Here is a 13,622-nt window from a genome sequence, read left to right as displayed (position 1 = left end):
GTCTTCCAGCGCGCCGGCTCCTCGAGGGTCGTTATCAGCAGAGGAGCCGGCGGAGAATTTGCCTGATCCCCCCAAGGTCGCACAAATAACCTCGTGCGCCAAATGGTGGAGACCCAGCCCTGGGGGCCTTGGGGTCAACTTCATCCCGCAGCCGCGAGCCCTCTTTACGGCAACGTGGTGGCAGGAGATGGGAGAGAAGGGCAAGGAGAGGTTTTACCCTGTACCGAGGAACCAGAAAAAACGAGCCCCTGTGGGCTCCCAAAAATTTTTGCAGCCCCTGGCGCTGTAAACAGCAGGGGCAAGGGAGCCTGGTTCTCCAGGGGGAAAGTTCGGGCATGGCCGGCTCTGACAGCCCAAGAGACCCAAAGAGGGTCTCGCCCAACGGCGAGGCCATGCTGCACGCCTGGGTCCGGGCTCACAGAGATTTGGGCAAAGTTTTTTTCGGTGACTTCAGCTGACAGGGTTCCCTGGACGTTCAGGTTTGTACACCCTCCGTCCAGCAAAAGCTAAACCAAAACATAGCCGGCGTGAATCATTAAACTCTGCGCTGCCTTACATATGGGTTCAGCAGGGTTCACTCGGCCCAGAAAGCAAACCACATGACCGACTGTCATACGTTTCATAACGAAACCACAAAACTCGGTCTCAAAAAACACATCCCTGTCCAGGGACAACAAAAGTTTTTTTCTGTGAGTCTCAGCGGAAAAGGTCTGCGGAGCCCAGAAGAGTGTTGCACAAGCATCAGCTGGTTTCATTTAATAAAAATAATTATACTAATCATAATAATCACCACTTGGGTAGCTTTTTTTGTCCAATGATTTCAAAGACATTTTACTAACCCGGGCAAGTATTTTTATCTTAAATTTAACGAGTGATAAAACAGATTCAGGCAGATGAAGTGACCTACCAAGGTCCTCTTCTGAACCTGTTTCAGAAGGAAGAATGCACAATTTTGAACTCAAGAGCCCAACAGAAAAGCCACTTCCCAAAAACAGAGCTCCTACAATCCCCCCAAACTCAAAAGTTTTATACGAGTCAGGGTTTCACTGTGAGAAACGTTAACCAGGTCTAATTTGTAGCTTGGATACTAGGACAGATGCAAATGAGGTGCTTCCCAGGAAAGAGAAATAGAGATCAAGCGGGGAAGGAAGGCTGCAACCAAGAATAACTGGGGAGAAAGGAGAAGGGGAAAAGCAAAGCCAGGAGAGAAGGCTGGAAAATCAGAGACAATCTTACAAATTTCCCAGCTGCAAGAGCAGGGTAGCGCCAAGCGATCTGGGTGAAAGGACTGAAGGCAACGTGGAGAATATAAAAAGGTGGAAGAACGTACAGCCTAGAATGGGACGGGCAGGAAAACCGAATCAAACCGTTTGCCGTCAGGCACTTGGGAGTTGGTAGAGCACACTGTCACCAAAGCCTTGGGCAAAGGTCTCAGTCAAACCCCTGAGCAGGCTGCGGGAAGCAGCGAGGGCAGACACGGAGTCCTCAACAGGACTCTCGCCTTGGCAAATGCTGGGAGCATGGCACTACAAGTCCTCAGAAGAAGATGACTGCCACACTCATCCTGTTGAAAGCAAAGACAGATTATACGCAGAGTGGTCATCACGTCCAGCTTCATCTCCCGCAGTCTCTGCAACGGGACATAGGGCAGCAGGGTCTGCAGCCGTGCGTGCTCTCCGCAGCAAGGCTCTGACGCGTCTCTGGAGCCTAACATCCAGCTCAAGATTTCTGAGTCTTGTAAGGGAGAACAAAAACCTCTCTGTATTGTCACAGGTTGAAGCCTGATTATTTCAAGTGCCCACATTCTGCTAATGGGGAAAAACAACCCAGGGCTAAACTTACCTTCTCAGGGAACGGCTGCGCCCAATAGATAGCCTTTCTCACTCTTTCAGGTGGTTTTTGAACCTTGATGAAGATGGCCTGGTCTTTTCCAGTCCCTGGACTTCCTAATGCTTAATCAGCCCTGGGTGAGGCCATATCTTCTTGCAACTGATGAGAGCTGCTGCTCTTGGCAGGGTGGATTTTCCCTCTTCCTTCATTTCCATAACGTTTCTCTTCTGTTTACTTTCCCATTGCTCTCCTCATGGCCCCAATTCAGGACAGCATGTAAGCACATGTTTAATCTCATTGATCTCATGGCACTCCATGTACGAAGGAAAACATGGGTCCCTTTGCCCAGCGCCTGCTTATGAATTTTACATTAAAGAGACATGAGGTAGAAGTCAGGAGTGGTCGCTCGAGAGTGGACTGGAGCGTGGGCTTCCCCCTCCTCTGCTGAAACCCTGAACAGCCAGGCTGGTGATTCCTGCAGATGCTTCCTCTCTGGGGTGTGTGTGTACCACAACTCTTTTAAGAAAATCGTAACGCCTTTGGCAGAAGGGGTGAGCATGCCCTCTCTCTCTGAAACAGCCGGCAGCTCAGGAGCTGGAGCATGTCCATGGGAGATGCAGACAGGAAAGCTCCGGGGCAGAGGAGGCAGCGCAGGCTGGGTCTTCCATATCCTCCATGGGTGCTTTAACCCCTTTGGACACTGCACCTTAAAAAGAAGCATCAGCCTCTCTGGGGGCTTGCACAGACTCCATCCTGGAGGCTTGCTCCTTTAGGCAAAGAAGCGTTTCGTGGCCGACTCCTGTTGCTGCTGCTGTTGTGCTTAGTCTTGTCAAGCGGGAGGCTTTGCCAGATAGGTGCCGAGCAGAGCTGCTGAAGCTGTGGGGCCTCACTGTCAAATCTGGTGGGCCCGAGAGGTCTGGGCGCCCCCAGCACTAGGCATCAGCTGAACAAGGGTTTGCAGGATCATAATTGGCACTCAGATGTCTAAAATTCACCTGTGTCCTGCTTTAGGAGACTAAGAGCTTCCTTTCATTTGGCTCATCATCTGTCAAGTAGGAATTACAATGCCCTTTTCTTGCACTTCTATTAATTTAGATTATATTGTGGGAGATTTTGGGGGGGAGCGGGGAAATAACACCTTTTCACTATGTGCATGTACAATGTCTTGTATAATATGATCCCGATCCCAGTTACATTGTTTAGGTGGCTGCTGTAAAACAAGTAGCATGTAATAGGATAGTCTAGCCTCCATACATATGAACGTACCTAAGTTTCCTTGTCTACTGCGCTGAAGCATTCAGCTGTTCCCTCGTCTACAAATACATCAAGAATGTGTAAAAAAACCCCTATGTTTGTCCTGTTTCCCAAGCAGGAATACATACATCTGCACCATATAGATGTTCTGCGCATGCAGGGAAGACCAGACACCTTTAGAGCGCGCTGGGCATGCTGTACATACGCAGATCATCTGCACAGCATATGCACAGCAGGTCTGACAATTTTTGGATTCGTTAGACATAGTGCGTGCATGCTATACAGTTCACCTCCCCAGTGTGCAGTCGACCTATCCTGAATTTCCGGATGTTCAGCAGCCCGGCTCTCTGAAAGGCCTGATGGGCATGTGGAAATTCTGGATAAATGTACACAGTATTCAGATTTCATCCCAACGAAATTCCCAGGTGGAGAAAGATGAGATGTCCAGAGAAATGCGCACACGTGGAAGCTCACGATGCTGAAAAAGAAGGGGTGGTTCATCTGTACCTGTGCAGCAACCATCCATACTCTTCTGATCTACACTGCTCTGCCTTGCCTAGTGCTTGCTCTTCTCAGTCGAGTGCCCAGGCTGTTCTGAAAGCTGGGAGTTTTGTGTCTGCTCTGCTACTCTGAACTTGCATGGCTCTCTGTGGTTGCCTGTACACACGCATCCCGTCTCATAATGTGTAGGCTGGTTGCGATTGCTGCCTGTCCCTCTGTCCCTTGGAGCAGATGTTCTGAAATGCTGTGCTTGGTCACATTTTGCAGCACTTCAGAGAGTCTTTTGCGCAGCCCCATTAGTTTTTCCCATTGTCAGTACAGCCCATCTAATTCCATTGCTGTAGATGCTTCATTCTCGGTCAGACCTCAGACAAAATATTCTTAAGAAAATCTCGGGAATCCCATTATGGCCAATTTTCAAGCCATCTGTTACTTTTCTTAAAGTCCCTGTTCTTGGATTTGTGGGCTTATGCAAGAATCTCAGCCTTCACTAATAAAGGAAAAGTAACTTTTCTAGCTCATGAAAGGCTCCAACACTGGAATAGCAGAAAAGGACCCTGAAATGATCGTGCATTTATTTTCAAGCCAGATTTCTGAGCTCATGCCCTGATTTGCAGGTCCTGCCTCTCAGCGTTGCCTTCTGGGGGTGACAGTGCAATGTTCAGCTGGTTTTAGACCTTTCTGCTGGAGGCAGAGGATGCGCCATGGAGTGTGGCGAGAGGAGGAGGACGGCGGCTCTGGAGCGGTGCACGGGAGAGGTATCCTGAAGTCTTCTCAGCCGGAGGGGGGGACTATTCCTCTTGCAGTTGCATTGTTTTATGGTGGTGTCATGCAATGAGATGGTGCCGGTTGTGGTTGTAACCAGCAGGCGGAGCTGAGCTGAATAAACAAGAGCGAGCTATTCATAGTCATGAAGAGGGCAGAGCACTCCTCTCCTAGCAACACAACCAGAAGAAGAGCAGAAGAGCTCTGCCCAACTGGTAAAGAAATGTGTGCGTGAAATGTTGATGTTCCTCCCTTGCCGAGCCAGTGCCCATTCCATCGCTGTGCAATGCCTGGAGACCTCTCACCTGCCCTGCTCCCTCACTCCAAAACCTCTGTTTGATCTCAGTGACGTGCTTGTGCAGGTGGTGGCAAGGTCCATTTTCCGGGGTTTGATCAGTGAAAACGTCCTTTTCTGGTTTAAAAAGACAAACAGATGAGAGGTGAAAGGCGGGGTGCAAATCTGCGCCGTGGGCTGCAGCAGCCGGGAGCTCCTCACGAGGGTAGGAGGAGCAGGGAAGCACACTGCCCTGCTGCCTGTCTCAGAGTGGGTACCGGACCATCCTTGGTCCAGAGTACCCACAACCAGCTGGAGGGTTGCTCCGTCATGCCCTTTCTTTGCTCACTTATTGGAAGGCCAGTTACATCAACACCTGCACGCAGGGCCTGATTTTTTTGGGGGGAGGTAGGAAATCCTAGGGCATAGCTCTGGAAGCTTTGGGTGCAGGTATGTGATGAAGCCCACGGCAGGGGGATAATACCAGGTAAATGTGCAGGGACGTTTTGCAAAGGAAGCTAGCACACCCAGCCGTTTGAAAAATTAGGCATGTAGTAGCAAGGTACTGACAAGTGTTCCACACACCTGTAACACCGCCAGTAAATCAAGCGAAAGCATTTGTCAGCTCGTCATTAGGAGAGTAATGAGGTAAGTACAATAGAATTTAGGGCAAGCAAAGAGGCCAGCATCCGTCGCAGGAGATAACGCCAGAGACAAAGAGGAGTCAAAGTTTAAAAGAAAACGTATAGACTCCAAACAGAGGGAACCCAGGCCCTAATGAAGAGCATCCCTTGCTCTGACCTCTGCATGGTGAAGACATACAGCCTCTGGGAAAGACCAAGTCTGCCTTCGTCCTGCTACTGCCACGTAACGATAGACGCAGAGTCCTCAGCCCTCAGGACCATGCGCTTGTGATTTTACCAGTCCATACGCGTAACACATGCCCCCAAATCAGCATACGGGTATTTTGATCTCTGGCACACCACGATGAGCAGATTGTTGACAGACATCTTAGTTTTCCAGCAAGTTTTCCATCTGCAAATTTAATAAATCGTTGGGAACAAAAAAGGAGTTGGGGAACCATAGGCACAATTACAACGTCTATCTGAAAGCTGCATACTAGGCCTCCAGATCTCTCGCAAAACATGCCACCACTTGAACTCCAGGAGTAATTATCTTTTATGGAGTTTGGCGAGGAGAGAGGGCCTCGACTCATAGTTTGCCATTTGGTTACAAACTATTTGCTAAATAGCAGGAGAATGATCAAACCCAGGAATCCTGGGTTCTGCTCCTAGCTATAGGACCTAGAGGTTAAAATAGCAGAGGGGCCAAGTGAGTCACATAGATTTAGCCCATCCAGATGAAAGGCAGAGTAGCTGAAGGGGTAAGAGAACTGTATTCTAGTCTCTCCTTGTTTAATTTGGCATTGCAGGAGGGTTAGATGTGCAGGGGGTCACGGAACGAAGCCTTGGTCAGCAAATAAGGTTAGGAAGTGCCCCGAAATATAAGTGAAATAGCAGTAGGGGAAAGCCAGCAATATAAGGTGTGCTTGCTCCCTCAGTGCAGCCTCCATGAGTCTGCAGAAAGTTCAGCCTGGGACTCTCACTTAGTGTACCTGGTTCAGCTGAAAAAGCAAAAGCCTGGCACAGCTAAGAGTACGTGATAGAAACAATGATAAGACAAGAGAGAGCAAAGAAAAAGGAACAATTGATTTAATGCCTTCTTCATTTGTATTTAAATAAAGATGCCAATAGAAGGCTCTAGGCACCTTACCACACAATTAACACAACCAAAGAGAAACCAAACTACACACCACTCCCAAGCAGCATGAAATGATTATCCAGAATGTGCTCTGTCACCTCCCAGAGGAAAAAAAGACTTGCTCCAGCCCTCCCAGCCTCTCTCTCCAAAGGGTGCCATTTGCGGTATGCTTGCCCTGTGGACTTCTGCTGGGAAAGAGGGACAGCACGCCCCCGAGAGCCACTGCTGCCCTGCCAGGGACCACCCTCACCCTCTGCCTGCCCACGGACCGAGGAGACAGGCAATGCTCCTAGTGACTAGTGCATGGGAAGGGGATACAACGTGCTGCTCTTCTTTCTCTGGTAGTGCTTAGCAGGAAAAATGTTGGCTTGCCCAAGATCCTGTTGACACTGAAGAATTTTGTTGGCCCCGGCATAACAAGCTGGAAGACTTCTGTGTCCGAATGAAAAAAAAAGAAAAGGAAAAAAAAAAGTTATTTCACCGGCAGTTATTTCACTAGCAGGACTGTTACAAGGTCCAAGCTCATAACGCTGTTAGTGTTTCCCCCACCACCATGCAGTTTGAATTGTTTCTGTTTTCCATTAGCATCTCTTGCCCAACGCTGCAGCTGCACACACACCCCTCTCCCCGCCAGCGAGGCCGGGGCTGGAGCTGACAGGCCTCCCGCTCCCGGCCCTCAGCTCAGCGGGGACAGCCGTCCGCCTTCCTCCTGCCTGCGCCCAGCACTTGCGGCGGGCAACCAGCACCGACACCACTGCCCGTGCCAGGCTCTGCGGGGCAGGGGCATGCCGGGTGCCAGGGATTCGGGCAGGGCTGTGCGTGTTTCGGGTGCAGTGCCTGGGTTAAGGGCAGCGTGCCAGCCACTCGTCCTGCACAGCAGCGGTTACACGACGGGCAGAGGTCCGTGCTCAGGTCCAGGTGGATGAGCCTAGATCACAGCTGTTAACCAGCTAAACCAATTGCTAAGTCGCTCTCAGAGCTGGGGCAGAGTGCTCCAAAGCCACCTGCGAGTGAACGGTTTGTGCTGTAGGAGGGTCCCTCGTGTCCCCTCTCACCAGCACCAATGATCCCCACCCAACCTTTCGCCCAGGAGCCCGAGACGGTAGAGTGCTGCAGGGCAAGCTCAGAGGCACACATCAGGCCAGGACAACAGATCAAGGACTGGGATGAGGCGGAGGAATGGCATGTACCTCTGTGTGTGATGGTCCAAAGAAACCTAGCAAAGCTGGGGCATACAGCTAGGACCCAGAGTAAGAGGGCACAGAGGCTGGGTGCCACGAGTGGGGACAGCAGGGGAATTAAAACTTCAAACGGTGAACTGGTGTTTTGTTGCTGATTTTCTTCTTGCCCAAATATCTGTTGCTATTATCAGGCAAATTAATGACCACGGTTGTTGGAAAAAAACTCTGCTGCAGTAATGGCTCTCTGCTGTCGCTAGCCTGAGCTACCTGCTCCAGATTCAGCATGAGCTGGCATTTAGACTGTAGGTTCTTGCAGAGATACCGGGTGGCAAGTCCAGATTGGCATAACGCACAGTGCTGAGCACTGCCAGGTCAAAAGAAAGAGCCTACCCATGTGGGTGCGGTAAGGACCAGCACAGTAGTTGGTTCTCCAGACCTCTGGCAGATCTGGTGTGAAAAGGAGCGCAGCCTCTGAGTCATGTGTGATCTGGGTACATGAGACTGACATCACCTCCAGCCTTGGTAGCCTGGCAGAACTTGAAAGCGCAAGTGGTCTTGAACCGGAGAGAGTAGTTTTGCTAGGTTAATTCTTACATCTCCTCAGCTCTGGCTCTGCCCTCGTAGTTGACCTCTGACCATCTGCTCTGACAAACACGTGAAGTCCTGCAGCATGAAATTACAAAGAGGAGGAGGCTTCCAACACCAGTTACTTCCATTTGCCTTTGGGCTCTCTGCAGGTTCACAGCCACCAACCATAGCAATAACCAGAGTGATCCTTATGAAGCAAGGCAGGGTTGCCAAACTGGGGGCAGATCCGAAGGTCCTTGGGAATCACAGTTGGATACACCTCTACAGTGATGGGGATGACACCTGGTGACAAAGCAGTCCTTTTGAAAGCTACACCTCACGCAGCTGGCAGGTCAGCCAATGTCCCAAAGAGTCAATCTGCATGGTCCTGCAGTGTTGGCCACCTCGGTGACACTGATACCTGCGCAGTACGGAGAGTTAGCTCTACCGCTGCTGACTGTCCCAGAGCATACAGGCATAGCAGAGCTGGTGGGACATGAATCATCTTGGGTCCAGTACTAGTCCTGCTTCCTCAGTTCAGCAGTGTGCCTTCTGTAACAAGCCTTACCTTTACTACTTTGTGCACAGCTTCAAAAAGGCACTGTGACTCAATGGGATCAAGGCCTGAGCTATGAAGTCTACAGGCTTCATGGTGCTTGCACAGGCATAGGGGCTTGGGTCTTCACCGGCATGGACATCCTTGCATCACGGTGTCAAGATGTTTGCAATATCCAGGGGGAGCAAACGGAGGAATGAGTGACATCAGGAGATTTGTTTCTGAGGGGGGGGAATCCAGAGGGCTCGCCCCAGCATGATCTCAGGTATGTTTTGTCACCTGCCCCAGTGCTGGGTATGCCTCAGCACGCACACTCACATACTCCCAGCCTAGCAGTCATCGTCATGCATCCCCTTAGTGAGCACTGCCCGGCTCTAAGCCTTCTCCTCGAGTTTCCATCAACCACCAGAAAAGCTGCGGCTCTGTTGTCCCTGGTGGCCAAAGCTCACATTTGGCAAGCACAGCCCAGCAATCCTGCAAGAAGGCATGCTTAAGTCAAGGAGCTGAATATATCTCCTCCCTGATCCAGCAATTATTCTGCTTCCTCTCCTCATTCTAGGTCCCCAGCCCGAGTGCCTCTGCCTCCTCGCACGCTGGATGCGGTCCCAGCAGTGTTCAGCCCTGCGTGTCAGCTGGGAGCACACACAGCCGCGACATCAGGCATGATCCCTGATCCCAAACAGCACCAGCTGTCACCACCTCAACCCGCTGAGACTCGGTGGAATGGGGTTTTTCTAGTTCGCGCGTTCTGGCCACCCTGAGCCTCAGAAACCCATCTGAGCTGTGCATTACTCAGCAAGCTTCAGTCCTAACCGACGTGCCAGCAAGGACAAGCCGCAGTTACTGTGCTGCCTGCTCGGGGGCAGGCAGCGGGCAGAAGAAAGGGGTGACCCTCTCGTGGGTCAGGGAAGCTCCTGGCAGTCTCTCAGCAGGCCCCTGGGCAGCGGGCTCGCCTCGTCCACGTGCTGCCAGCGATTGCCGCACAGGTGCCCAGCGGAGCTCCCCAGGGAGCTCCAGCAGCACACACAGAGGGGAGAGTGAGCCAGGGCGGGTAGCATGGACATACTGAAACTCTGTGGGAGCATGCATGGAGGGAAACCTCTCCCATCAAACATCTAGCCTTGAAATAGTATGCGTGACCTCGTCTGGCTCCCAGTGTACTCTAAACACTGGCGGGTTGATGTCAAAACTGTGCTGCTTAGGACGGAAGAGCCTGGTCCACTTCCAATGTATTTCCGCAGGAATCTCTTCACTGGCTCCAGGGAGGACTGGGTTTGGGCCTGAGGGAAGGAGAAGAGATAGGATGCGGTGCCACCATGGAGGAATCAACCTGTTCTTGTCAAAGCCATGCGGCCATTCTCCTGGAGGCAGAGATAGCAAAGGGAGAAAATCCAGAAAGGGACAAACCGACATCTGGAGCTATCTGGCTATTCTTTGTCTCTCCAGTATTTATTGTTTTTACAACAGCAGCAATCAGTGCCCTGGCCAATGTCAAGGCCTCCCTGTACAAGGCGCTGAATAGGCGTAATGAGAAACAGCTCCCGCCCTGAGCAGCTCGACTGAAGAAGAGAGCAAGGGCATGGGGAAGGGGGACAGGGATGGGAAACAACTTGCTTACGGTGGCAGGGGCTGGGGGAAGAGCTGGGATCACAGACACGGGTCTCTCTGCCTCCCTTCTCTCCCTCTCCCCCAGCCCAGCGCCCTCGGCAGTGAAACCACACTGACACTCCTCCACAGCTCTGCACGTCTGCGAAGTTAATTAGTTAGGTCTGTGAATTAGTTAATTTCCAGGAGCGGTTCTTTCATTGCAAACACCACACAGCAGGCATTTTACATCTACAGCTACAAGAGCAGCCTCTAAGCCCACAACCCTTTGTCAAGAGTAAAAATAGAAAACAGGCACAGTGGATGGGAAGAGAGTCAGGAATAAGGCGAGGGCAGGGAAAGACGGAAGCACTACAAGTTCTGCAGAAGAACGGAGGCTTCGAAAATATCCAATTATCTCCAGAGCCTGAGTGTGGTGCGCACTTGTTTCCGCACAGCAAGATGGTAAAGGGGGTGGCTCAGGGCTACACGAAGCCATCTCTAACCGTTATTTGGATTCAAGCACTTTAGGTTGATTACCAAATGATTAGGGAGCCCATCCTATCCCAGAAGTCACATCTTTCCATGTTGACTTAAGCTGAACAAGGCCCTTGCATTTCCATCCCACCGGGGTCCAGAGGACCAGCAGCATGGGGGCTGTAGCAGGGCTCGGGGCCCCAGAGGCGAGCAGCAGGCAAGACAGAGGAAGGCAGCTGCAGGCAGGGGCGGTGGAGAGGGGCAACAACTGCAGCCCCCAAGAGCCCCTGTGGAGGAGCGATGGGGAACACCGGGGCAAATACATCCTTGGGGAAGGACTCCTCTGGGCGATGAGAGGCTGCAGGAGGGATACTCAGAGAAGAGGGCAGCTCCACCCGTAAGCACAACTGTGCTGGGCCTCAAAGCTCAGGGCAGCCCAGTAGCCTGCCTCCGACTGCTGCGAGCAGGAGATGCTGGAGGACAAGCAAGCACAGGGTTGGGCAAGCAGCCTTCCCACTGCCCGTCCTCCCAGCCTGAGCCATGGCTGCTTGCCTGCAACAGGGATGGCAGCGGGTGCACAGCCTGTTCACGCAGGGCACCGAGTGGACACAAGCGGGGCTGAAGTGCTGTGAAAGGGAGTGTTGCTGTGCAGTCATGGTGTACAACAGGCATGGAGCGACTGCGAGTTCGGTGGGGGGGTGTTTCCATGGCAGGGAGCTGGGGAGGGATGCCTAAGGCATGGGCAAGTGTTGGGCAGTGGGAAAGAGGGAGACGGAGAAGATATTTTAGAAAATAATGGAAGGGAGAGATTAAGAATGGAGAGAAAGGAGATCGATAGGTCTCTAGAAGATAACGCAGTAGGGAAGGAAGAGGCTTTGGTGACAGGTGGTGGTGGAAGACCAAAGCAGAGTAAAAGAGAGGCACTGTGAGAAAGGGAGTGTGAACGGAGTCAGGCTGAAATGAGAGCCTGAAACGATGGTGGGGAGAGCACCCCTCAGACATCTTTCAGAAAGGAACAGAGAAAAAAGGGAAAAAAACCCAATAACATGCAAGGGAAAGAAATGGGTATCATTTTATCATCGAGTGTAAGGTGACACTGGCGTGCAGGAACCCAGTGATTGAAAACCACAGGCAGAATGGCGAAATTCCCCAACATGTGCTTGCACACCACAGACACAAATAACCAGGGGATGCAAGGACTGCCTGTTAAATTGGGGTGATCCCCAGAAGAATGGCTCACCACCTTTTCTACTGTGTTTTTGCACTGGGCCGAGGGCTCAGGCACCGACCCACCCCAGGCAAGAAACCCTGTGTCGGTACCCCCCTGGCTCTGCAGCCTGCTCGAGGGGATGCTGCTGCCCTGCGTCTGAGGATGCCAGCCTTGGAAGCGCAGGTATCCTGCCTGCAGGGAGCCAGGGCGCTGAAAACATTAGACTGCTTTGAACAGCAAGGAGCTTCATCTCCTCACCTTGGGTGCTCTGCCTTTCGCCTGCACTGAAGGCCTAAAACAGCCGCACATCAGAGAACAGAAATCACATCCCCTGTCATACAGACACCACCCAGGAAGACCAGCCTCCTGCTGCTCTGGAGGAGGGCTTGGGCGGAGGAGGGTTTGTATGCTCTGCCACATGCAGTGGGTTTCTTCACTGAGGGGATCAAATGCATCATTTACAGCTGCAATTACCAAAGCCAATCTTTCAGTTTCATTGGTCAAACTGGGGAAATCTCCCAAGTGCTTGTACTGCTAAAATAAGATCTTGTTCACTGGAGATTATGCAGAGCCACCTCTTTCCAGGCATATTTTGTTAGCAAGGGATTAACTAGGAATGTTGACATTTAAGTTGTTGTCACTGCTTATTTGGGGCTGAGTGTACGTTAATTACAGGGCAGTACAGCTCCCGGTCTCAAAGCTCCTTTTTGCTAAGGAGGAGGGACACAGGGCTGTACATCCCCCCGTGCGTGAGAGGGGTCAGACCTACCGGGTGCTCAAGCGGGGCTTTCAAGGGGGCAGATCAGGGGACAAGAGGAGAGAGTCCTGTGCTACAGAGGCAGCCTCAGCTAACACCATATTAAGGTGAATGGGGCAGTGTACACTGATCACAGCTACTGTCATTTCAGGTACCCTGCAGATGAGGGCAGGCATCATCTTTTCATGTTTAAGGAATTGGGCAATTACTAGAGGTTCTTTGATTGCAGAACCATATCTATCTCCAAAAGAAAAGGGGGGGGGGAGGAAGAGAAAGGATGATGCCATTTCAGTGACTCGGGGTGTCCTCTTCGTGCTCCGATGGCAGGTAACATTCAGGGGGGTGCTCTCCTTTCTTCCTGAAAGGTCCTCCCATCAGTATCCAGCCCGGGCATCTCAGATGACTCTGAACTAAACCAGATCAAAATATCAGTACAACCATCCATCAAATCTCATTCACGCTGGATTTCAAATCTCATTACGATCCAAAAAGGCACAGGCAGAAATTCAGTTTTGTTATTGTCCTAGTATTTCCAGCACGTATGCATTCAAAGTACCACAAGAGAAATGGTGCCTCGGCACACGGACATATGGCAGTAACAGAAAAAGCTGCTCCGGTGCAATTGTTCAGCTCCATTTCATGGAGAGAGCTGCACAGAGGGAGGGCTGCGTGGCGGGGAGAGAAACAGAGAAACACGCCAGGCTACACAGAGCTGACAGAGGGAGCGGGAGGGAACGGAGAGGCAGGCGGACAGCGAGAGGCAAACGCGACTCAAGGGGAGAGGCAGCAACAACGACACCCACCCACCCCCCCAAAGAAAAAAATAAAGAAAAGGGAAAAATTGGAAGGGAAAAAAGGAAGAAAAAGGGAAAAAAAGGGAAAAAAGGGGGGGGAAGGGGGGGAGG

General features: G+C 51.6%; 1 protein-coding gene across 1 annotated transcript in view; it reads left to right on the top strand.

Moving 5' to 3' along the window:
- The first annotated feature begins 335 nt into the window (after positions 1–335).
- The window catches only part of POGLUT1 (protein O-glucosyltransferase 1), a 49,511-nt gene continuing 36,224 nt past the window's right edge, over positions 336–13,622 (top strand). The window contains exon 1 of the mRNA XM_009274506.2: positions 336–444. Within this exon, the coding sequence (XP_009272781.1) occupies positions 336–444 (109 nt within the window). The remainder of the gene's footprint in view (positions 445–13,622) is intronic.

This window comes from Aptenodytes forsteri, unplaced genomic scaffold (assembly GCF_000699145.1).
Source record: "Aptenodytes forsteri isolate BGI_AS27 unplaced genomic scaffold, ASM69914v1 Scaffold207, whole genome shotgun sequence".
NCBI classification, from domain to species: domain Eukaryota; kingdom Metazoa; phylum Chordata; class Aves; order Sphenisciformes; family Spheniscidae; genus Aptenodytes; species Aptenodytes forsteri.
The sequence above is the reverse complement of the archived record's forward strand: the minus strand, read 5'-3'. Positions and strand labels throughout refer to the sequence as shown.